This window comes from Portunus trituberculatus, chromosome 43 (assembly GCF_017591435.1).
Source record: "Portunus trituberculatus isolate SZX2019 chromosome 43, ASM1759143v1, whole genome shotgun sequence".
Taxonomy (NCBI): domain Eukaryota; kingdom Metazoa; phylum Arthropoda; class Malacostraca; order Decapoda; family Portunidae; genus Portunus; species Portunus trituberculatus.
In genome coordinates, this window is record NC_059297.1 from 20,860,541 (window position 1) to 20,887,036 (window position 26,496).

The 26,496-nt window shown below is 39.1% G+C and overlaps 1 protein-coding gene across 1 annotated transcript; it reads left to right on the top strand.

Moving 5' to 3' along the window:
* Positions 1 to 5,261: 5,261 nt before the first annotated feature.
* LOC123518336 (leucine-rich repeat-containing protein 47-like) lies at positions 5,262 to 26,279 on the top strand. The gene is made up of 6 exons (XM_045279099.1): positions 5,262 to 5,999; positions 8,097 to 8,278; positions 16,439 to 16,609; positions 20,548 to 20,780; positions 24,453 to 24,555; positions 25,560 to 26,279. Exons 1-6 carry the CDS (start codon positions 5,381 to 5,383, stop codon positions 25,821 to 25,823), a joined length of 1,572 nt encoding a protein of 523 aa, XP_045135034.1. The 5' UTR covers positions 5,262 to 5,380; the 3' UTR covers positions 25,824 to 26,279.
* The last annotated feature ends 217 nt before the right edge of the window (positions 26,280 to 26,496 follow it).

Consider the following 26,496-nt stretch of genomic DNA (forward strand, 5'->3'; position numbering starts at 1 on the left):
CTTTCCAATGGAATTGTTCAACCTTCTACCTAAAACCATGATTCCTCAAGTTATAGATTTTTTTTTCACAGGGTAGACGAAAGAATGAACAAAATTTATCACGATTAATTAATTGATTAATTTAATGTATTCACAATTACTGAGGATCCGATGTTCTCATGTTCCTTCTCCTAGAAATTGCTTTTTTACTTTGATATATAAGAAGGGCATTGACTAAAAGTAACAAAGAAAATAACATGATACTAATGATGGTGGTGATAATGATGATAATGATAATGATGTTAATAACAAGAATAATGATAATAGTAGTAATGATTAATAATAATAATAATGATAATAACAATAACAATAATAACAATGATAATAATAATAATAATAATAATAATAATAATAATAATAATGATAATAATAATAATAATAATAATAATAATAATAATAATAATAATAATAATAATAATAATGGCAATAACAATAAAGTAATTGAATAGAAAAAAAAAGTATCTCACTAAGTTGTCAATCCTTAAAGAAAGTGCCTTGGAACTTTACTCTTGAAAGCAAATGTTTATCTCTTGCTCTAGAGAAGTAGATAGAACAGGGTGAACATAAGTTGAAAGTCTTGTGAAGCGAGGCCACGGAAGGATGGGAGGCATGAATTTAACAAGATCAGAAAATCAGTTAGCGTGAAATTGTGGTAAAGGGGGTCGCCGTAGTACAGTGGAACCATGCGCGCTTTGGGGTCCAAGGGGTCTCCAAGCGCACGGGTTCGAATCCTGTCCACGGGCTTCCTCACACGGGGCAACGGTTTCCTAGCGGGGTGGGCTTTGAGATAGGAGGTACCTCAAAAAGTATCCCCTTTAGCCCATAAATTACCGCAAAAAAAAAAAATAAATAAATAAAAAAAATAAAATAAAATATATATATATATATATATATATATATATATATATATATATATATATATTTCAAGCTTGCGAGAGTGTAGCCCATGGTCTGCAGACTGGTATGTCATTCGCACATATAACAGCCACAAGTCCTGCTGTGTGGCGTCACAGTACTTGGCAAGTTCCTCCACGAGGGTTCAGTTGAACCGTTCCATCCCGTCACTCTGGGACCTCAACCACGGCCTTCTCATACCTCAACGGGGTTGTACGGGTCTTCACACCCAGTAGCTCGCAGCACTCACGGAAGGTTGCCAACTCAAACTCCTGCCCCTGGTCCGATTGCAATTCCCGGGGGACTCCGAACCTTGTGAAGAATTGAGTGACGAGGGCCTCGATCTGCCACAGTTTTCACCTCATGATCGGGGAGAGCGTATGGCCTCGGGCCACTTGGTAAAGTAATCCATCACTATACAGATGAACTGGTGGCCACGAGGCGTGGTGGGGAACGGACCAGCAATATCCACTGCTACTCTCTCCATCGGAGTGCCGGTCTGGTATAGCTGCAGAGGTGCGTAAATCCTGCAGAATGGGTCTTGCTTGGTGGCACAGGTGCAACAGCTGCGGCACCACTTTGTCACGTCGTGCCGGATTCCCAAGCAGTAGAATCTCTGGCGGAGGCAGCACAGCGTTCTCCTCATCCCAGGTGACTGTTGGTGACTTTCGTGTACCTCACTGACGAGCTCCTCCCGTACTCCATAGGGAGCTACTGTCAGCCACCTTTCCTCGTCCCTGTGGCTGTCCACCTACCAGTAACACATGACTCCATCCTCCAGCCGCATTGCTCACCACTGCTCCACAAGGTACTTGGCGGGACTCCGCCTCCCAGCGCGGCCTCTCCGCGCTCTCAAGCCAGGCCATCACAGGTGTGAGGTCTGGGTCGTCTCGCTGTGTCTGGGGCCAGTTTCCTTGATGCCCTTCGTCCTCTTGGCTAACCTGGACCTCCCTGCATGACACTTTTGTCTCCCGGCGCTGGCAATGAGCGCAGCCCGGCTCACAGGGGCACCAGCTCAGCCTGTCTGCATTCCCGTGTGTCTGCCCTGCCTGGTACTCTACAGTCTACACGGTAGTTGTACTGCTCGAGCCGGCCCAAGCATCTCGCCAACTGCCCTTAGGGCTCCTTCAACGTCTTCAGCCAACGGAGTGCCGCGTGGTCAGTCCTTATGGTACACCTTATGCCTATGGTGTGAGAACATGTTCCTTACATGTACAGGTGGAAGTGGTTACAGCCTGCGATGACAGCCGGTCGTCCGTTTACCTACGTGTCTCTTCACTCAGTGTCTGCCAGTTGCAGTTGAGGTTTTTTAATGCTTCACGTGTCTCTCGTGCTTCTTCATGTGCCTCTTTACGTGCCTCCTGGGCTTGCCTGTCCATTATTTCCATCATGGCAGCCGGTAACAAAGCTCCGACGTCCGGCTGCCTATGCCCATGCCCATTCATACCCATCTCGTCTGTATCACTACCATGGCCTCTGCCATTCTGCCTTCGCCGACAACCTGTAGCCACTATACCATTCTTATAACACCTGGTCAAGATCTCACATTACGGACACCAATTGTTACGTAACTGCCCTTCCACACTGGCCCAGGCCAGGGCGCCTCTACCAGAGACACTGATCACCACGTATCCACTTATCAGGTGGGTTCGGCGGCTATGATTGATGCGCGGAAGGCAGGAGACTCACCAGGCAGACTGAAACACGGCAGTAAAGACGAACACAGTTACACTGGGTGGAAAGCACAGGCACTGGGGTACACTTAGCTCCTTCATTGAAGTCTAGACAGGCACACGCAGGTGCCTCACGCAGTCACTGGGGTCCAAGGTACCTGTAGCTATTTAACCCACTCCACCTGCACGCGACACCGGTCACTCATTGTAGGCTACATTGCACTTAGGGGCGTCCACGTCACTAATGTGGTAGAGTGGGCACTGTCTGCGGCACGTATACACAACACTGAATAGGCGGGAGCAAATGACACTTGCGGAGCGGCGTAAGGGTAGCTCACAGGGTCTTCTCACAGCCCACTAGGCCTCCTCTGTTTCAGATGAGTCTTCTCAGAGCTCACCACAGGTCTCCTTCACTGCAGCTGGATCTTCTCAGAGCTCACCACATAGGAGAACACAGGATAGGGGATGTGGCGGCGTCCCCGCTTCAGCCCCCATGTCCTTCCCGGTCTGTGTCCAGCTTGTTTTAATTTGTCTCTCTGTTTGGCCGGCCGCCAAGCTCGCCGAGTCCCCTGCCCGCGCCAATATTTTCCCTCTCTTTTGGAGGTTTAGCTCCGGGATTCCTTCTGGCCCATCTACCTCTGAACCTTCCCCTTCGTTACCATATATATATATATATATATATATATATATATATATATATATATATATATATATATATATATATATATATATATATATATTGTTGCGAAGGTGTATTGCAGCAGCTTCCCAGACATGTACGTGTGCCTGTGTGAGTGTGGAGCAGCGTCATAAGAGAGTACATATGGGTAGTAAATATGAGTACATATGTGCAGACTTTAGCTAGAGGGTGAGCGAGGTGTTGGTTGCTAGTGTTTATGAAACTGTCACACCTTAATGGAAGGGACGCTGAGCTAGGCCTCCATGACGGAGTTGTGACCCCGGAGGTCACATCTACACAGAGTGTGTGTGTGTGTGTGTGTATGGGTGAGGGCACTGGCCAGCCCTGGGATAATTGTCATACGGTACCGTGTAAATAAATGCATGCATGTGTGAATTGCTTGTAGCCAGCATTATCAGGGATATAATGGTAATTAGCGGTTAAGGTAGATAGCGTTACCTAATAAGCTGAAATAGACTCGTAAGGACATTGCCTGGCAGGTGCGACGGCACAGGAGGCGTGGTTTGTGGGGCACTGTGTGGCACCGACGAGGACAGAGGACAGGAGTGTAGCAAGAGACCTCGAAGGAACAAGTCGTACTCTGGGGAGCAGTCAGAGAGTGAACGAGAGACAGAGAGACAGTGAAGTGCCTGACGAACTAACAAAGTGTTACCCGTACTTTGTTGCCGCCCCCTGCCTCGTCCTGTGTACCGCCGCCACCTGTTCCCGGTGACTCGTGTATAGTTGCTGTAATATAGAGAAATAAGGAAGAAGTGTTTCCTTCTCCCCACTCTGTGTGACTGAGCTAAGTGAGAGTGGGTGCTATAGAAACAGACAGCCAGGCCTGAGAGAGCAATCTGCCCGCCGCTCCACCCCAGCCGCGCCGCGCCACCCAGGTAAGTCCTTCTCCCCGACACACACGCCCCGAATCCCGAGAAGATTGTGAGGCGTCCTCTCCCTGAAGAAGAAGCTGAAGGAGGGTCGCAGCAATATATATATATATATATATATATATATATATATATATATATATATATATATATATATATATATATATATATACACTTTTATTTGACAATTTTGGTTACGTATATCACTGACGCCTCAGACATGAAATTACATGTATTTGTTGACATTTTCACAATGCAATATAATTGGATATCACTCTCAAATACTAATGATGCAATTCTGATTAGCCAATCGTCATTCGCTCTCAACTGCACGTGTTCCCTTCCAGTGAAACAGAACGGATCTCGGTAATTAAGTTTTTACAGGCGGGTTGGCACGTGTCAATTTGTGACTGAAATTGGAAGTCGGTAGAGTTTCCGACTGAATATCGGTCGCAAAACAAGACCAAGATGTTGTCTTGTTCAGTCGATTTGCGACTTTGTTTACATTGTGACGTCACGGAGGAAAGTTTGAAAATGTGGTGTCGATGTAGAGAAGATTTTGGAGTTGGTGAGGGAAAAAAAGATGCACATTTGGGACCCTATAAGTAAATTCTCCAACAAAAAAAGCTTTCGCAAATAGGTGTTCGATGAGATAGGTGCCACTCTTCGATGACGGTTTCCCTCTATGCAGGGTACGTGTTGTTGGAGGTGAGGATTGAATACTTCTGATAATTTACTTTGATTGTACTCCTCACCGTCACCAGAGGAAGACATCTTGTTGGATAGCTGATTGTTTACATTCACTTCCGGCCAACCACTGGCAACCAGCAGATACTTACTTCCCAGTCTTTGTGTGAGAATATGTTCCGACTAGAAGGGCTAAGTCGATACTTCCAGCGACTTACAATTTTAATCGCATATTGACACGTGTGAACCCGCCTTAGTTTTGCTATAAGAATAAGCTATAAACCTTTTAATTAATTATTTGTAGATTTGAGGAAATTTTTCTGTATCTGAAATTTTTTTTCTGTGTTCTAAGGAAATATCACAAAACAATACAATAGTTAGAGAACGACTCGGGGATTCGGAAATAAAGCGACAGGACCAGCGGCAGCGGGCCGATTCACGTGTGAAGAACAGTCCCGAAGCTAAGTACTCGCTTTCAAGTTTTGCCTCTAGCAGCGAATGCCTTTGTAAGAAAAAGGATGTGGGACGACGTGCAGCAGGCGCTGAAGGAGAAGCGTTATGAACTGGTCCTGTCTGGTCAGGAAGTGAACCAGCTGATAGAGAAGGCAGAGGGGCAGTTAGATCCTGCTGTGTACGACCTCGTGCAGCTGAACCTACTAAAGATAACAAACACTCCGCTGACGAACCTGTCCAAGGACCTTGCACGTCTCGTCAACTTGACCAATCTGGTGTTGCAGAACAATAGGCTGGATGGCTTACCGGGCACACTTGGCGATTTGGAGAAACTGAAATTTTTGGATGTGTCAAGTAATCGCCTGACTTGCTTGCCACCCAGCTTGAGCCATCACATCACGCTCACCACACTTAATGTGACAGGGAATCAGCTGACTGAATTGCCCAGTTTTCAGAAATGTGTCAGCCTATCTGTTCTAGATGTTCGTCATAACCAGTTGTCAGAGTTCCCTGATGTGTGTTACTCCAGCCTTTCATTCTTGTCTGAGGTGAGGGTTGCAAATAACCTGGTGCAGCAAGTACCAGTTGCTGTTGTAGACCTGCCTGCTCTCAAGTTGCTTGATGTAGCTCATAACAACATCAAGATAGTACCAGGAGAACTTTCAGACACCCCAAAACTCAAAGGTTAGTCAGTCTCCATGCACTTTTTCAAACTATATTAAGGCATAATTGTGTACCCATCAACTTAGGCAACTGATAATCCATGCTGTATTTTGAGATATGTAAAAAATGCAGAACATTCATCCTCTTCATCTTTCCCTTTCACCAACTTGGACCTGGCAAAAATAAGTTTTTTTTTTTATTTGGTGGAGGGGGTTTGGAGAAGCCAAAATACATTATATCTGGAAAATCTGCCATTTTTGAGGGAAGTTTTGGTAGAATTAGATTTTACTAATATCACCAGTTCTACTCTGACAAACTTGGGGGAACCTGTGGGGAATTGGGATTTTGAGAAGGATGATGCAATAAGTCAAGTTTTGTGGTGAGGAAAGTCAAATTTGGACATCATGAAATAAGGATGAGACGCCATGCTCTACAAGTGACAAGATTTTTTTAACCTAATACCTGTATCTATACCTTATCAGTTGATGTTTGCTATTTGTTCTTGTCAGTGGCACATGAAAGTGCTGCATGTAGTGGTAGTATTCTACTGTACTTCACATCTATGAAGTTTTCTCATGCACTTGGCTATTACTTATATTGATGCTTTTGAAAATCAACACATCGTCAATAATAGTTAGATTAGGTTTAAATTATCTTAGCTTAGGTTAAGGTGTTTTGAACCCCACTTGGATTTGCCAGTTCAAACTCCGCGTGCATTGGCTGTGTGCCTTGCCACTTGGGGGCCAGTTGAGATCTAAACCCAGGGTTAGCCACATCGGCCTACCAATGTTCCACTATGTTTTCCAGTCATACCCAGGCCAGAATTTGCCCTCTCACCAGAGAGGAAGTGTGGGGAGGAAATCCTTAGTGCCAAGCTTTTTGTCTGAATTAGGTGTTAGGGTAGGGGTTTTACTCTGACCCTCCTTTGGTAAACCCAGGTACTGAGGGAGTAGTTGCACCAGGTGGGGTGTCACACAGTAGGATCAGTTATGTTAGTGGGACATTGTGGTGTGTGAGTGTGCTGTACAGTGGCCATGGCCTATCAGCCCCAATTGTGTTAGTGGAAAAGGGGATAAGAAAAGAAATGTAAAACATCAGCAAGTTTTTGTGTTAACACTTCAGGTGTTGTCTTGTACTCCATCTGTTCATACCAATGCTGAGCTGATTTGCTTGTGACCACTCATGCAGCTACCTATCATCTCTGCAGTGGGTTATTCCACTACATAGTTGGTCATGGATATCAAAGTAGACCAAATTTTACATTTCCTCAAGAAATGTCTAAGGAGACAAATGGGTATGTTTGGCAAGCAAAGGACCTCTTGTAAAAATTTTCAAACAAAAACACCCATGGAGATATCAGTCCTCAAAAAGAGAGTTAGGCAAAAGAATGAAATACGTAATTATCTTGAAACCTCCCTCTTAAATGAGTTTGGGTCATAGGTAAAGATAGAAATACAGAAGCAGGCAGGAAATGATTGAGAGTGCTGGTTAACTCTTGCATTAGAGAAGTGGACAGAATAGGTGTGAGAGAAAGAAGAAAATCTTTTGTGGTGAGGCCTCAGGTGGAAGGGAGGCATGCAGTTAGCAAAATCAGAAGAGCAGTTGGCCTGAAAAAGAAGTAGAATGTAGCAAGAGATGCAATATTACAGTGGTGAGAAAGATGTTGGAAGACAGGCAATCAGAGGAGTGGAGTAAATAAAACAAAAAACTTTTGATTACACCCTATGGAAATTGGGGACCCCTGATCTTAACTTGTGTTGATCCTCTGTCTGGACTATGAAAATAATAGTGTTTTCAAATGTGTCACCTATTTTTTTTTTTTTTTTTTTTTTTTTTTTTTTTTTTCTTGAGTTCTGGTACTACATTTCCAAGGTCTCTATCTGTCAAATTCCAAAGTTTGTTGAGAAGGAATTGTAGATGCATAGTAAACATTTCCAGTAGTTTTTTGTTACTAATTTTTAGCATATTAAGGTATTTTTACTAATTTTATTACAGATTTTAAGTATGAAAATAACAAAAAAACAGTATATTAGAAGTTGTATTAGAGGTAAAACAGGTAATAAATCTAACCTCAATAATACTTAGATATACATAATAAATTAACATGGATATCCTCAGAACTAAACCTCAAGGGAAATCCTCTAAGTGACCGAAGATTTAAGAAGCTAGTTGAATCAGAACGCTGTCTGCCACGCCAGGTACTGGATTATATACGCCAGCACTGTCCAAGGTCCTCAGGCCAAGAAGGCAAGGGCAAGAAAGGAAAAGGAAAAAAAAACAAATCCAGAGAGGAAGAAGAGGTATGGACTGTTTTCAATTTTTTATGTGATAAAATCTACTGTAGTAACACTGAGTAAGAATACAGATATAAGAGTTGATAGTAACTTGTTTCTTAGATATGGTACATTTAAGTACATATTCTTGAATATAAAGATATCAGATGTTATTTTGAATTATTTAGTTTTATGGTGGCAAGTACAGAGCTGGCCATTCCCAGAGTCACTTCTGCAAATTGCACATTCTGCAATCTTTATTAGAGGTGTTGGTTGTCAGCCATTAGTATTAGCGTTGTTACTTAGTTTTTATCAGACAACTTTTTATTATAAGATATCTATTTCAGCTGAATCTCTTTTTTGAATAATAGGATGGCTGGGATGCTGTTTATGCTGAGTTGCTCTGATTACTTTAAGATGAGAGGTTCTTTGCATTCTGATTGATCTTCAAAAGTCAAGTCAACATTTGTTGGGTATGCTCTGAAGATTAGTGACTTTTATCACCTGGTTGCAGGGTTGGGAAATGGTGTTGGTTAGTTGGTTAGTTGTTTCTTATTTTGTCATTGGTTTTTATTTATATAGTGCACTTTAGTGGAGTTGTCATTCTCTGAGTTTTTTATTACAGGATTTGGGCTTGTGAAGCAGATGCTTTAATGGATGAGTTCTCAGTCCACCTTCTCTCTTTGGTCTGTCATGTATAATTGAAGAGTAAACTGGGAAATAAGGTAGGTTTCTGTATGATCTTGAGTTCTGTCCCTTAGGCAAGTTGTATCACTTGTGTTTGACATCAAGGATTTAGTAAATTTTCTTTGTTGAATTGCTAGTGGCTAGTTGAAGGGATTCTTAGGTTTGGCTCTATTCTATGTCTAATGTGCTGATCTGTCCATGTTCTTAAACACACACCCACACACGCGCATGCGCTCGCAGTCATGGTCAAGGACAGACGTGGTGTCAATGCTCTGTGCAGCAGCTGATCCCACTACCTGTTGTTGTGTTTACAGAGGCCTGGGCAAGTTGAGTGGCACTCGTTTTCAGGAATTCATTGTAGGGCAGCATGAGTAAGGAAAAGTTTACATATAAAAGCAGGTATGAGACCAGGGAAGGAATGCAAGAGGATGAATATGTTGAGTGAGACGGGGCATTTGGAGGTTTTGATACGGCAATCACTGCCCTCCATAAGAGAGTGTTAACGCTAGAAAGGAAATTGGATAAATGGATAAAGGAGAGTATGGGAATAAAAGAGAATGAAGAACAGGATAGAGAGTTTCAGAAGAACCTGAAAGAAAGGATATGAAGAGTGGAAGAAAATGAAGCAAGGCTAATAGCAGAAAACGAGAAACTTAAAAAGGAATTGGCCAAGTATAAGAAACAGTTGGAGGAAGGACTCGGTAAAGTCGAGAAAGAAAAAAAATCTGAAAGATCTGGTAAACAAGGAAGAGGAGAGAGTACAGGATGTTATTAAGAAAGAAGTGCATGCATGGAGATTCCAAGATAAGAAAGACAAGGATAATTTTCAGGAGGTGATACAGGAACAGCGAAAAGAAAGAGATGAAAATATGGCAAACATAATGATAGAAGTCCTTAAGAAAAAAAGAAAATCTAGTTAGGGAAATTGCAGAAAAGAAAAAGAGTGTAATCATATTTAGATTGAAAGAAAAAATTGTAAAATATAGACCAAGAAGGGAAAAAGAGGAAATAAAATCAGTCAAGAGCTACTAAAGAATCTAAATGATGAAGATAGACAGAACTTAGAGGAGGAGGTAAAAGAAAACCATTGAATGGGACCATATCAAGAAGGAACAGTGAGACCAATTAAGCTACTACTAAAATTACAAACAGCCGCAGAAGAAATATTATATAGAACAACAAAACTCAGAGAAACAGAAGGTTGCAAGGATATAATAAATAAAAATAAAAATGAGGAAGAAAGGAAGACACACAACAAATTGGTAGCAGAAGCAAGGGAAAAAATAATGAAAGGTCAGAGGAGGAGAAGAAGGCATTTATTTGTTGAGTTCTAGGAGACAGGATAAAGAAATATATATAAAAAAGAAGGAAAAGGAAAAACGAGCAAGTTTAACTAAAAGTGATAAGAGCTAGAGATTAGAAACTATGTAAACAAACATAGGTGGGGTTTTATCAAGTAAATTAGAGGTTAGAGATTACATAAAGAAAGAAGAACCGGATATTGTATGCCTGGCTGAAACAAAAGTAAAGGAGGCAATAAAAATAGACATAGATAATAGGTATAACATATGGAGGAGAGATAGAGTGGGTAAAGGAGGAGGAGGAGTCATGATGATGTTAAGGAAGGAGATGGTGGTAAACCAAGTGGAGTGTGGGGAAGGAAAAGCAGAAGTACTGTATGTTAAGATGCATATTAATAAAAAGAGTTAACAATCATTGGAACATATGTGCCACCAAAACAAATTCATGGACCAATCAAGAATATAAAGACATGATAGATGACACAATAAGGAGTCTAACAAGAATCATTAAAGAAAGGAGAAAAGTGATATTAGTAGGAGATTTCAACTGTAAGGAGGTGGACTGGGAAAATTATGAAAGTGGTATGGGGGAAGAAGCCTGGGGAAAAAGATTCCTGAATCTAATGATAGATAATATGATGGACCAAAGAGTAAAGGAAAACACAAGATTCAGAGGAAACGATGAGCCGGCGAGATTGGACCTAGTTTTACAAGGGTATACAAATGAGCGATGATATAAGTGCCCATTGGGAAAGAGTGACCATGTAATATTATAAATGGATAAAGAAGAGGGAAAGGAAGATAGAGATGAATCATACAAAGGAGACTGATTAGATTACAGAAAGGCTGATATTGAGAACCTCAAGAATTATTTCAAAACGTTAACTGGGAGATGAAAAATTCAGATAGGTGCAAGAGAAATATAACATATTTTTGGAAATATGTCCGAAAATATAGACTTAAAGAAAAAGGAAAGAAAGATTGGTTTAATGCAAGGTGTGCTAGGGCAAAGGAGAAAAGAGATGGAGCATGGAAAAGATGGAGGAGAAATAGAAATCCAGGAAATAAGGAAAACTTCAAGCTAGCGAGAAGTGAATATGTTAGGGTGAGGAAGGAAGAGGAAAGAAACTATGAAAAGGACATTGTTGAAAAATGTGAGGAGCAACCAAAATTGTTCTACAGATTCACAGATGGAAAAATAGACAAAAAGAAACAATAGAAAGGTTAAAAGGAGAGAATGGGATGGTGGAAGACCCAAAAGGTATGGCAAAACTGTTAAATAGTAAATTTCAGGAGGTCTTTACTAAGGAATCTAAATTTGAAAGACCACAGGGTAATAGAGACTGTCTATATGAAAGAGATTAAAGTAACCAAGCTTGAAATAAAAGAGTTGATGAAGGAATTGGATGAAGAGAAGGCAATGGGACCGGATGAAGTCTCAGGCAGAATACTGAAAGAATGTAGGGAAGAACTAGCAAGTCCTATATACAACATCATAAAATGCTCAATAGAAAATGGAACAGTACCAGTAGAATGGAAAAGAGCTGAGGTGGTTCCCATATATAAGAGCGGAAGGAAGGAAGAACCTTTAAATTACAGACCGGTATCACTAACTAGTGTAATATGCAAGATGTGTGAAAGAGTAATAAAGAAACAATGGATCGAGTTCTTGAAGACAACAAATTATTATCAAATAGCCAATTTGGTTTTAGAAAAGGTCGGTCATGTGTAACAAATTTATTGAGTTTCTACTCTAGAATAGTTGATAGAGTACAAGAGAGAGAGGATGGGTTGACTGTATTTATTTGGATTTAAAAAGGCATTTGATAAAGTGCCACATGCAAGATTACTGTGGATGTTAGAGGAGAAGGGTGGCTTTAAAGGAAGCACATTGCGATGGATGGAAAATTGTTTGAGGGGGAGAGAAATAAGAATGGTAGTTAAAGATATGAAGTCCAAGTGGAGAGCAGTAGAAAGCGGAGTGCCACAGGGGTCAGTATTGGCACCAATACTTTTTCTCATATATATAAATGATATGCCAGAGGGAGTGAACAGCTACATAAATCTGTTTGCAGATGATACGAAACTGTGCAGAGTTAAAAAGCAAAAAGAGGATTGTGAAATACTGCAGGAAGACCTAAATAAGATCTGGAAATGGAGTAAAAAGTGGGAGATGGAATTCAATGTGGACAAAAGCCATGTCATGGAAATGGGAAAGAGTGAAAGACGACCAGTGGGAATCTAAAAGATAGGAGATGGAGTAGAACTGGAGAAAGTAAAAAAGGAATAGGACTTGGGAGTGACGATGGAAGAAAGCAATCAACCGGTAAGCCATATTGATAGAATTTTCAGAGAGACATATGATTTACTAAGGAATATTGGATTAGGATTTCACTACATGGACAAAGAAATTATGAAGAAATTGATAAGTACTATAATAAGACCCAGATTGGAATATGTAGGAGTTGTGTGGACCCCCCATAAAAAGAAACACATAAGGAAGTTGGAGAGCCTAAAGGCTATGGATCTACCAACCCTGGAACAGAGAAGGGAGAGAGGGGATCTGATTCAAGTTTATAAATGATTAACGGAATGGATAAAGTGGATAATGAGAAACTGATCCTGAGAGAAGAATATGACATTTGAAGCACAATATCACATAGTAAAAAACTGAGGAAGGGAAGATGTCTGAGAGATGTTAGAAAATATAGTTCCCCACAAAGATGTGTTGAGACTTGGAACAGTTTGAGTGAAGAGGTGGTGTCAGCAATGAGTGTGCATAGTTTTAAAGAAAAATTGGATAAGTGTAGATATGGAGACGGGGCCACTCGAGTGTAAAGCCCAGGCTCTTTAAAACTACAAGTAGGTAAATACACACACACACACACACACACACACACACACACACACACACACACACACGAGCAAGACACCATGCCGGCAAGATGTCTCTGAGCAACTCTTTGGAAAAGCTACAACAGGAGTTTGAGCCTGACCTAGACGTATGTACAGGGGGGGAAGGGGGCCATAGGTTCTCCGGTCTCCATATTAAGTAAGTTTGAATCATATAGATGGAAAAAAAAGAAGAAAAAAAAGGAGAGAGAGATGGAACTGAGTAGTGCTACCAAACATGACAGAATCAAAACCTACGTCTTCATGTGGAAACCAACGGTATGTTGAAACATCTGTTGGATTAAAAGTGATGTTATGGACAAGGATTTTTCTGTATTTATGGAAGAGAAAGGTAATATGAAGAGGTTGGTCAATGCAGAAAGGGAGTTAAGGTATATAAAGGAAGTGATGTCAAGTCTGATGGACAAACAGGACAGACTGACAACGGAAAATGCAGAGCTGAGAAGAACTAGACCAGGAGATGGAGGATGTGATGAGGTTAGGAAGATACAGTGAAGGGGTAGGAGACCAATGAAAGTGAGAATGAGATCTCAAGTGGCAGTAGAGGAAATTATGGCTAAGAAAGTGAAACTGGCCAATGATACAGAACATATATATATATATATATATATATATATATATATATATATATATATATATATATATATATATATATATATATAAATGTATAAAAAAGAGATATGAACCTAGAGGAGAGGGAAAAGGAGAAAGTGCTAAGAAATGAAGCTAAAGAAAAAAAACGGAAAAGGATGGAGAGCGAGAAAAAGAATTTTTACTGGAGAGTTCTAGACATGAGACTAAAAAAGCAGTACATATGGAGGAAAGAGGAGGTCATGGAGGAGGCAGGAAATTAAGAGTGAATTATACTAATATAGGTGGGTTGTTATCCAGCATGTTGGAGGTTAGAGATTACGTATTTGAAAGAGAAAAAGCCGGATGTAATGTGCATCATTGAAACAAAACTAAGAGATCCATGTTAACTTTAAAGAGGAGGGATATAATAGCTAGAGGAGAGACAGGAAGGATAAAAGGGAAGGAGGGGTGCTAATAAGGGTTCGTGATAATGTATGTGTAGAAATGCAATATGGTGAGGACAAAGTGGAAATAATTGGAGTAACAATCAAAACAGAAATTGAAGAAGAGAAAAATCATAGTTACATATGTGCCACCCAAGACAAATACTTGGGGAACTGAAGAAAAGAAAGATATGCAAAGAGAGGTGTTTAAGTGCCTAAATAACATAATAAGAAGAGATGGAAGAAAACTTTTAGTTGGAGACTTTAACTGTGAAAAGTAAACTGGAGAGAGATGGAAGTTATGGATAATGCTGGACAGTGGAGTGAGGAAGTGTTACAGTTGACTATAGTACAATACATGCTTGGTACAATGCTAGATGCATACAAGCTATAAAGGCAAAAGATAGAGCTTGGAAGAAACTCATAAAACAGAGAAATGACAACTACAGATAGCAGTATAGTTATCCAAGAAATTAATATATTAGAGTAAGGAGAGAGGAAGAAAGAAACTTTGGGAAAGATGTTGGGAATAAAAGCAAAGAGGAACTCAAACTTTTCTACAAGTTTATAAATGGCAAAACGAAGAACAAGGAAACAATAGAATAAATAATTAAAGGAGGGAAGACATACCACACAGAAAGAAATGTGTGAAATATTGAATGAGAGCTTCAAAATGGTGTTCACTGCAGAAGATTTCACAGAACCTAATAGGACATTGCATTGCCAAGGATTACAGGACATTGCAGTGCACAAGGAGGATATTCAAAGATTAGTGGATAAATTGGATGTCAGAAAAGCAATGGGGCCAGATGGTGTATCAGGGAAGAGAGCCAACGTAATACTGATATTTAAAGGCAGAAACCACTAAACTACAGACCAGTGTCACTTACAAGTGTCTTGGGGAAGTTGTGTGAAATAATAATCAAGGAAAAATGGGTTAAATTTCTAGAAGAGGAGCAAGTCATATCGAACAGACAATTTTGGTTCTAGATCAGGCGGGCATGTGTATCAAACTTCTTAAGTTTCTACTCGAGAGTTATTGCAGGACTTGAAAACAGAGATAGATGGGTAGACTCAGTATACCTGGATATTAGAAAGGCTTTTGATAAAGTCCTTCATGGAAGACTACTTTGGAAACTATAGAACATAGGAGTACTGCAAGGAACTCTGCTAGAATGGACAAGAGATTATTTGAAGGATAGGGAAGTGAGAACTGTGATCAGAGATACATACTCATCTCGGGGTAAAGTAACAAGCGGAGTGCCACAAGGGTCAATGTTAGCCTCCATTATGTTTCAGACTTATGTAAATGATATTCATATTGGGGTAAACAGTTATATTAACTTATTTACTGATGATGCAAAGCTACTAAGAGTTATCGAAACCAGGGAAGAATATCTTCTGTTACAGGAAGATATAAACAAGATCTATGAATGGAGTAGGAAGTGGAAATTGGAGTTTAATGCCAAGAAATGTCACATAATGAAACTAGGAAAGAGCAAAAGACCAGTAAGGAACTATTTAATGGGAGAGGAACAAATAATGAAGACTAAAGAAGAAAAGATCTGGGAGTGATTATAAAGGAAAATCTGATTCCCAAAAAACACATAAACAAGATATTTTGTATGTAATATAAGATGTTGACTAACATAAGAGTGGCATTTCAATATGTGGAGAAAGATATAATGAAAAAAATCATCACAAGCATGATATGTCCAGGCTGGAATATGCAGCAGTGGTGTGGTCTCTGAGCACTAAAAAGGATATAAGAAGATTAGAAAGGATACAGAAGATTGCTACAAAGGTGGTCCCATAACTAAAGGACCTAACATACAAAGAACAACTGAAGGAAATGGGACTACCAACCTTACAAGATAGAAGAGAACAAGGGAACCTAATAACAATATACAATATAGACAAGGAAGTCCTGGTGCTGGTGACAGAGAAGATGCAAGGACAGTAGGACATGTAATGAAGATCAGGATGAGTCAGTGTGTGAAGGATGTTGGAAAATAGTTTTCCACACAGAACGGTGGAGAAGTGGAATGCATTGAACAATGAAGTTGTTAAAGCACATAATATGCATAACTTTAAAGAAAAATTTGATAAATGGAGACATGGAAACAGGACACTATGAGCCCTGCTTGAACCCTGTACAGTACAACTAGGTAAATAGAACTTGGTAAATACACACAAGCAATGAATGAATGCAACTTGAAGTGGTAATATGTTTTAAGATATGTTGATCTTATATTAATGCTTTCTTGCAGGTGGATGTCCTTTGCAAAGAGCTGCAAGTACTGGGTTGGGGTGAAAGGGAAGGAGTACCATCAGTGTTGGTGAGGACAGCAGTCAAGGAGGTGCGACCCTACCTGGTGTGTTGTGTCATCCATCACCTGGACCTCAGGAATGATCTGTTTAAGAGATTCATTTCCATCCAGGTGAGCCTTAAACCTTTTCACTTTGGGGAACATATACAGGCAATCCCTACTTAACAAAGGTTCACACAACAAAATTTCGCTACAACAAAGGTTTCATTTTACTACCATCTGATCGTTTAACAAACACCAAACTCGCTTTAACGAAGTTTTATCTAGGTAAATTTTCCAAGTTTGAAAGCCCCGCCATACAACGCAAGCTGACAGGCTTTTGAATACACCAGCGCCTCTCGTGGACAACATGCGCACCACTCACTCCCCCTGTTCAAAGCAATAACAGCGTCAGCAGCATCTCGTCTTCCCTCGCTCAACTTACCACCAAAACGCCCTGCAATGTTGCCTAGCGTTGCTAAGAAGACCAAGAAGTCTCTTACTTTCAAAATGAAGCTGGATATTATTCACAGACACGAGAGGTGAGAAAACTAATAGCATTGCTCGCCACCATCTTGACTCCATCTACTGTCTTTACTATTTTCAAGTCAGCAGACTCTATTAAGAAGGCTGGTGAGACCGTATCTTCCTTGCAAGCTAAAAGAACCACCTGAACTTGTGACACTACAATGGATAAAATGGAAAGCCTTGTGGAAATGTGATACATAAGTTTTGTATGTAATACAATGATGCGCCCTTTATTTACATTCCACAGGTTGCCAGTTAGTGTCTTTCCCGTTTCACTCTCCCTCCCTTCATAAATTTAAGATCATCAACATTATAAAGTTACGTACATACATACATTAGTGTACATTATAATAACTTAAATTAAACTGCCTAAATGTTTAACTTCATAATTTTTACTTTCATTAAACCTTTCACTGTACTATGATACACTCTCACTTTGTTTACTCTTAATGGAATTTCAAGTCAGGGATTAAACTTGTTATAATCGGTTCGCATAACGAAGTTTCGCTTAATGAAGGTTTTTTTTTTAGGAACGTAACCCCTTCGTTAAGCGGGGGTTGCCTGTATATACATCCTGGTAACCGTATACTCCCATCTGGTGGACATAAATAAATGTCTTAGTATAGTCCACATTTAGGAGACATAATTACAAGACCTATTGAATTTTAGTTTGCCATAGAAGGGATATGTTTCCTATGACATGAATGATTTTAGATGATTTGGGTAACAAGATGAAATGATAATGAAGAAGAAATGTTTGTATGAAAACTTTCCAGACATTTCCTTATCACATACACTCTGTTCATAATATTATGTACAGTAAGACAGTATAAGAGAAATATGACATATTCTTACAGAAAAATAATGGAGTAAAAAAAAACTTGTATCTGTTTATAGAGTTAAGAAAAAAATACATGCTTGGTACAATGCTAGATGCATATAGCTAAAAAGGCAAAGGATAAAGCATGGAAGAAACTCGTACAACAGAGAAATTACTATAACAGACGGCAGTACAAAGATGCCGGAAATGAATATATTAGAGTAAGGGGAGAAGAAGAAAGAAACTTTGAGAAAGATGTAATGAATAAAAGTAAAGATGAACCCAAACTTTTCTACAAGTTTGTGAATGGCAAAACAAAGAATAAGGAAACAATTAAAAAAAATATTAAAAAGGGGAAGACATACCACACAGAGAAGGAAATGTGTGAAATAATGATTGAGAGCTCCAAAATTATATTCACTGCTAAGATGATTTCACAGAACCTAATAGGACATGGGATTGCCAAGGATTGCGGGAGATTGTAGTGCACAAAGAGGATATTGGAAGATTATTGGATAAGTTCGATATCAGGAAAGCAATGGGGCCAGATGGTGTATCAGGCTGGGTGTTAAATGAATGTAAAGAGCAACTACTGGATCCAGTTTGGGAAATAATTACAAATTCAATAAATAAAGGGAAAGTTCCATTAGAATGGAAGAGAGCCAATATGATACCGATATTTAAAGGAGGAAAGGCTACTGAACCACTAAACTACAGACCAATGTCACTTACAAATGTCTTGGGGAAGTTGTGTGAAATAATAATCAAAGAAAAATGGGTTAAATTTCTAGAAGAGGAGCAAGTCATATCAAACAGACAATTTGGGTTCTGGACCGGGCTGTCACGTGTATCAAACTTCTTAAGTTTCTACTCGAGAGTTATTGCAGGACTTGAAAAAAGAGATAGATGGGTAGACTCAGTATACCTGGATATTAAAAAGGCTTTTGATAAAGTCCCCCATGGAAGACTACTTTGGAAACTAGAGAATATGGAGGACTGTGAGGAACTTTGCTAGAATGGACAAGAGATTATTTGAAGGATAGGGAAATGATAACTGTGATCAGAGATACATACTCAACATGGGATAAAGTAACTAGCAGATTGCCACAAGGGTCAGTGTTTGCCCCCCATTATGTTTCAGATTTATGTAAAAGACATTCACATTGGGGTAAGAGGGTTAATTGCATCTTAATCACTTTAAAATGGCTCTTATTGAAGTGACATGTTTTAAAGGATGTTTGTACACTTCTGGTGACATACTAACAATTAACCCATAAACTGTGCAATAGGGTTCCAGTGGTCATACTTTTAATGGCAATTATTAGCATAAAAAAATTCCTCAAAAACCATTTTTGCTGTTATTAGGTGAAAAGATTGCATTGAAAAATATCAGAAAACCAAGTATTAGTTAATTTCATACATTAGTTGAAGCTTTATGATGTAATGAAGTGACACAGTTTGTCACTTGGAGATAGTAGGCTGTGAGCAGTGAGTGTGTTTTACTGATCTTGTTCATAGTTGTGGTGAGTGAGCTGATGGACAGATAGGTGTTGCGGTGGGGAGGAGGATAAATAATAAAATATAGCACTAAACACAGTGTTGTGATAAACAGTGGGAAATTTACTTATAACTTTCTAATGTAGTCTAATATAAAGTAAAAGTTTCTTGTACAGTCAACCCTTGGCTATCGCGACTTCAGCTATGGCATTTTGTTGCTATCATGCACCCATGAAAAGCTTCTAAAATTTCATTATTACGACCTCAGATGCCTGCTATCGTGCGCCCAGCCATGACGTCATGAGATATCTGAGCGCTCATTGGCCAAAATTGCCTTCCCACCAAGATGAAACACAGTCTGAGTGCGCGTCCTCCCCACTAGAGATTGATAGCCAGATTCTACCATTTTTTATGCCCACAATGACCACCAACCCTCCATGCCGTCCTCCTACCATCGCCGAACGTAAACCAATGAGACAAGACAAAACCCTAGCTGTGAAATGTTGTTTATGAATGTAAATACAATGAGCTGATCTTGACATGTTTTAATTGGTATCAATGGATTATACAGTAATTAAAAAAAAAAGGTAAAAATGAGGGATATTAGGAGTAAAATTTGTGGTTGTGGCACCAATAACAATTTTCACCATTAGTTGTTCAATTCGGCTATCGTGTTTTCGGCTATGGCGCGGCTATTTCGGCCCGAATTGGGCGCGATAGCCGAGGGTTAAGTGTACTGTAATTTCAAGACGCAAGCACTTACTTGTAATAGGGAGCATAGACTCACCAAAGTTGCCAAACATCTTTTCAAGACAAAATATTGGCCATCACATCATATGGTGTAAGTTGCAGTTACACATTGTTCATCACATGATGTATTTTGCAAATTATCAGGTAATAAGCCTTTGTGTTTATCATCCTTTCTTCCTTATATTTCTTCCCAATATAATTTCTGCTCCTATTACTGAGTGACAAAGATGAGTTATAAAAGCAATAACATAATATGTACATATAAAATTATAAAATATTCAGGTTTATGGTTTATTCATGATAAATTTTGCTTTATAATATTGTGACAACCACCACACATTTGTGAATATTTATATAATCCTCATGAAATATGTTGGATATATTAAAAAAGTATTGATCTTTTAAAGTAAGGTAGCAAATAAGAAATCTATGTAGTATTAAAATGAAGGAAATCAAGTTATTCTAATGTCACCAGACCAAACTCCATGATGGGATTTGTGAAAAGCGGATGGTGGCTACAGTAGCTACTCATGATTTGAGCAAGGTTCATGCACCACTCTACTACACTGCCCATGCCCCGAAGGAAATGCACATTCATCCACTTGGCAGAGGCAAAGAGATTTCAGCATGGGAATTATATGGTTCGTTACAACATGAAGCAGAGGCCCAGAGAAAACAGCAGAAGAGGAATGTTGCTGGATTACACAGGTAAACACTTATGTGTTGGGTATTTGATGAATATGTCTATGTGCATTTTCTTACTTACAGAATGATGTAACTGATAAAAGATTTTAAGTAAATTTCTGAAAGAGCAGACATTTTTCTTAGGACTGAATTATCAATGAAAAAATTAGTACAGGTTGAACCTCCCAAATCCGGCAACCACTGGACCTTAGACTTGCCAGACCGTGGAAAATTCCGAACTATAGGTGCTCCCCAAAACACCCTCTATATACTTACCCTGCATTGTGCAAGTGTAGCTGTAACATTGTTTTGATATATGATAGTTGTACATGTAAATATACATGCAGAAGTATATAGAAAAACATGTAAATTAAGTTCAGCATGGGATATTTTTGCCTGCACCATTATCATCTCGCCGGACATGGACGTTACCAGTGCGCCGAAGCTTAAACTACTGTATGAGAGCACTGTCTAAATCACTGCTTTTACCCTCCTTAAGTGTTCTACGAACCTCCATGTTCTTCTTGCTCTCACACTCACTGTAAAACTTGAGAAGTTGATTCTTCTGCTTTTTTTTATATCATAGACGGTTGATGAGCCAATGTTGTATTGTTGGCATAGGCTCTGCACTGAAACACCTTTATCTAGCTTCCTCAATAGGTCCACTTTCTGTTGCACTGATATTGTCATATGCTTGCGCTTTTTCTTTGGTTCACACACAACACTATCACTTCCGGGTCGCTTGGAAGCCATGTTTAGGGGCAAATATTACAGAAAAAAAATTTTATGCACCTGGGGGAGGGTGGTGCTTGCAATGAATGGCAGCATGATACTGATCCAAATTTGATCCAGAATGCCTGGGCTCCAAAACACAGTACAGTGCCGCCGTGTCCTACCGGCAGTCCGGGAAATTACTGCGGCCAATTAAAAAATTCCAGCAAACAAAAATTTTGCCGGATTACAGGTGTTGCCGGATGAAAGAATACCAGATTAAGGAGGTTCAACCTGTAACAAAATTATGTATCAAATTTGGTAGTTTATAAGTTCACCAGATGACAAAAAGTTTTCCATTATCCTTTACTTCTATCTCTCTCCAGTTAACTTTTTTACTGTTAAAATCTCCAACTAAAAGTATTTTTCCATCTCTTCTTTTCATGTTATCTAGGCACTTAATCACCTTGCTTTGCATATCTTTATTTTCTTCAGTTCCCCATGTATTTGTCTTATGTGGCACTTATGTAACTATAATTTTTCTCTTCTTCAATTCCTCTGTTTTGATTATTACTCCCATTAGTTCCACTTTGTCCTCACTTTATTGCACATATATTATCACGAAGCATTATTAGTACTCCTCCTCCCTCTTTATCTTTCTTGTCTCGCCTCCAGCTATCATATCCCTCCTCTTTAAAGTTAACGTGGATCTCCTCTCTTACTTTTGTTTCAATGATGCACATTACATCCGGCTTTTCTCTTTCAAATAATCTCTAACCTCCAATATGCTGGATAACAACTCATCTATATTAGTATGAGTCACTCTTAATTTCTTGCCTCCTCCACGACCTCCTCTTTAGTCTCATATCCAGAACCCTCCAGTAAAAATTATTTTTCCCGATCTCTGTCCTATTCTCGTTCTTTTCCTTAGCTTAATTTCTTAGCACTTTCTCCCTTTCCCTTTCCTCTAGGTTCATATCTCTCTTTATCCATATATCCTTGTGTTCATAATCATCGGCCAGCTTCCCTTTCCTAACCATAAATTCATCCACTGCCACTTGGGATTTCATTCTCACTTTCATTGGTCTCCTGCCCCCTTCACTGTATATTCCTAGCCTGATCACTTCTTCCACCTCCTGGTCCAGTTCTTGCATGCTGTCTTGAACTTGTTCGATAATAGTTTTGGCCAATTCTCTCACTACACATCCTCTCAGGAATTTGTTTGGATTTTTCTTTTCCTTCATCCCAAAAATCATGAAACTTTTTCTCTTATCCACTGTATCTCACACAGGATCTTTCTCTTTAATTACTTGTATTACAATTACTTTGTGTTTTACTGAATTTGTCTCTACTACCTCCAAAAATTTTACCTTTTCCCCTTCCTGTTCCTGTTTCCATGCATTTTGTAGCTCCTTCAGCTTGTTTTCACCCAATTCACCTTCTACCCTGTCCACAAGCCCATCTTGTACTATAACCTGTAAGCTCCTTAAGGATTTTTCATAGTCTTGACATGTGGCTTTTAGTACATCATTTTGTTTCTTTATTTCTTGTATCTCCTTTAATCCCTGATTGATTGCTCTTATCTTCTCACATTCTACTTATCTCAATTTCAGCTCTGTGTTTTCCATCGTCAGTCTGTCATGTTTGTCCATTAGACTCAACATCACTTCCTTAATGTACCTTAACTCCCTTTCTACGTTGATCAACCTCCTCATACTATTTCTTTCTTTCCTAAATCCAGAAAAATCCTTGTCCATAATATCATCAGTCAGTTTCCTTAGTCCAATAGGTGTTTCAGTGTACCGTTGGTTTTCACACGATGGCATATGTTTTGATTCCATTATATGTCTGGCAGCAGCACTACTCTGTTCCATCTCTCACTTTTTTTTTTTTTTTTTTTTTTTTTTTTTTTTTTTTTTTTTTCCTATATGATCCAAAACTTATTTATTATGGAGATAGGAGAACCTATGTCCCCCCTCCCTCCCCTATACATATGTCTAGGTCAGGCTCCATCTCCTGTTATAGCTTTTTCTTGTTAGTTGCTCAGAGATGTCTTGCCAGCATGGTGTCTTGCTCATGTATGTGTGTGTGTTTGCTGTTTGCTTGGACTCCATATAACATTCGTTTTAACTATAATATTAATGAACATAATGTTTGTGTTTATAGGTAATATCACTATAGAAATTCAGAATACACACTGTTATACCCTACTTGTATTCTTGACCATCTTGGAGATATGCCCAACACTCTTGACCTTTTAATTACCTCTAATCCTTCTGCTTATGCTGTTATCCTGTCTTCTCCATTGGGCTCCTCCCATCACAACCTCACGTCCGTATCTTGTCCCATTTCTCCAATTACTCCTTAGCATATCCCCCAAAGCAGAGGTGCCTCTGGTATTCTGCCTCTGCCATTTGAAGGGACCAGAAGTGGCATTATGCTGATTTTCCCTGGAATGATTACTGTTTCCGTGTGGGAGACCCATTTCTGTGTACTGAACGCATAACATAGAGATAAAAGTGTCTAGCATGGAGACGTACTTTCCTCATTCTTTTTCTCATCCTAAATCTTCTAAACCCTGGTTTAACACAGCCTGTTCTCATTGTCCCTCTTGTGGTGCCCTTTCCTCTCTTTCCCATCTCCTTTCATGCCCCACCTTCAAGGCCTCTCACCTTGCAGCTTTTCCCCACCTTTGCTCCCATTTCCTTGCCATCTGTCTTGTTGACGTCCTCACTAAGTCCCCTTCCTCTTCTATCATCTGCCCTTATGTCTTTCCTCCTTACCATTGATGTCCTTTGTATGATGTAGCCTCACTCAACCCCTCCCTCCCACCTTCTTAGACCATGCTTATCCAATAGTACCATATGGCTTTTGCTGCCTGGTACATTTACTATCCCCCATATTACAATTACAATTCATTAGATACTGTGAAGGCCCTTATAAAGCTAACCATATTCTTTTATAAATTATGCTTACTCTTCTCAGATTCCTACACATGTTAGAACCTTGGGAGCATTGGCCATGTTTGGAAGATGGTCAAGGGAAAGTGATCTCTCTTCCTCCTATTACTAACTCGGACTATACTAAGGTATGTCAAGATGTATTTTGTACAAGAACAAAAGAAAAGCTGCAAAAGCCACTTACATACAGCTGGCAGTTTTGTATGAAATATTAAGATCTGTATTCTCAGATCTTACTCATCAGTAGATCTGATTGATCTTCACTTAAAACCCCGATATTGACAAATTGATCATGCAACTTATAACAGCCATCTGCTACATATTTAAGAATTTTCTCCTCTTCCCAGTGGAAAAAGGCCTAAAGGGGAATTTAATGTATAAAAAAAAATAATAATAATGAGCCTATAACTCTACCTCTTTAAGTAGTGCAGAAGAGTGTTCTCTATCTCACAATACAAGTTAAAGTTAGGCTTAGGTTACTCTCCCCATTAAGTTAAATCCTATTGAACCTTAAGTTTGCTATTCAGTTGTTCATTATTCAGTCTGCTTTTCAGGAAAGTAACCCAATCATAAAACAAGGGAAACCTGTATTATCATTATTTTTTCTATGGTATCTATAGATTGGTGTACTATAGAAAATTAACATTTTCTCTCATTTATCATCTTCAGAAAATGGCCTTGAGAAGACAGGCTAATTTTTTTCTCTAAAATTTGAGTAGGTTTATTTCTTATTGTACATACCTATTATGAAAAAACACTTACCATCATCATTATTTTCTTGTATCATTAGATACACTTCCTCCATATTATTATTTTTTTTATTATTACCAGCTTTACAGTAAAAAGAAGGCAGGTTTTAATTGATAAATTGAAAATATCCAAAAAATACCTTGTTCATTTAACCTGTTTCTTGTATATTTAGGACTCATACAATAAGGCCTGTGTGTGGCATAATAATTTTTGCAAGCACTACATCCAGAACTATAAGCCATCACAGTTGCTACCAACTTTTGGAGGGACTGATAGTCAGGCAAGTGGTATAATATGTAATATGAATCTACCACTACCATCACCATTACTACCACAAACATCCTGTGATTTTATGATGAATAATAATTGTATATTTTTTCAGATAACTCAGGACACCACTAGTGTCTTACTGGAAGTAACCAGCAGCTCATCCCTTAATAAAGCCAAAGAAATAGCAGATACCCTCCTCCTGGCTGTCCTGCAGAATGGCCTATCTTCTAAGACCACTGAGAGAGGGGAGGCAGCTGTGGTGGTGCAGCAGGTGAGGGTGGAAGATGAAAATGGAGGCTTGAGAGTTTTGTATCCTTCCCACACTGATCTAGCTTTCCAACAGGAGAGAGTTCATGTGGTGATGCCAGTAAAATAACCTCATGTATGAATGGGGCCCTGATTCATGCCTTAAGATCATGATTTTGCTAATGTAAAAAATATAAACAACTTGTGGATAAGGGCATTTTTGTTATCAGGATTACTCCTGAAGTGCCCGGAACTGTTAGATTATATGATGAGTACCATACACTGGTTAATGTTTTCAAGTTTATCAGTCCATGTGTCAGGATTCCATATCTTTGTTCTGTCACAGTAAAAAATAATAGATTAATAAAAAAACTCAGATACACAAGCAGTGTTCGCTTCCTTGCAAAATTTGCAGCACCTTAGACAGATTTCAACACTTAGGGGTATCTGTGCTAAGTATATATTAATTCTTTTATAATATTCAGTGATGTACCTTAAGTTTTTATAAAAGAAAATAATAATCTTGATATGGGTACTGGCTTTACATGTTACATATGTTAAATTAAATAAATGCTAATCAAGTTAATCGTCATTATCATTAACAATACTCCTTAAATGAGAGACAATAGTTAGAGTAAATCGGGAATCAAAAGATACAACACAATTATTTTATAGATAGCTATACATAAAATCTTGATTATTGCATAACTCACAATATCCATGAAAGGTAAGATAAAAGAAAATGGTGCAGTGATAAACTTGAAACAAAGTCAGTCACAAAGACTGAAAGTACTACATGATGA

Excerpts from the sequence above, each read along its gene's own strand:
- LOC123518336 (XM_045279099.1), top strand. The coding sequence starts at position 5,381 with ATGTGGGACGACGTGCAGCAGGCGCTGAAGGAGAAGCGTTATGAACTG. Across the intron at positions 8,279-16,438 it reads AATCCAGAGAGGAAGAAGAG|GTGGATGTCCTTTGCAAAGA; the intron begins GTATGGACTGTT and ends GCTTTCTTGCAG. Across the intron at positions 20,781-24,452 it reads AATGTTGCTGGATTACACAG|ATTCCTACACATGTTAGAAC; the intron begins GTAAACACTTAT and ends TACTCTTCTCAG.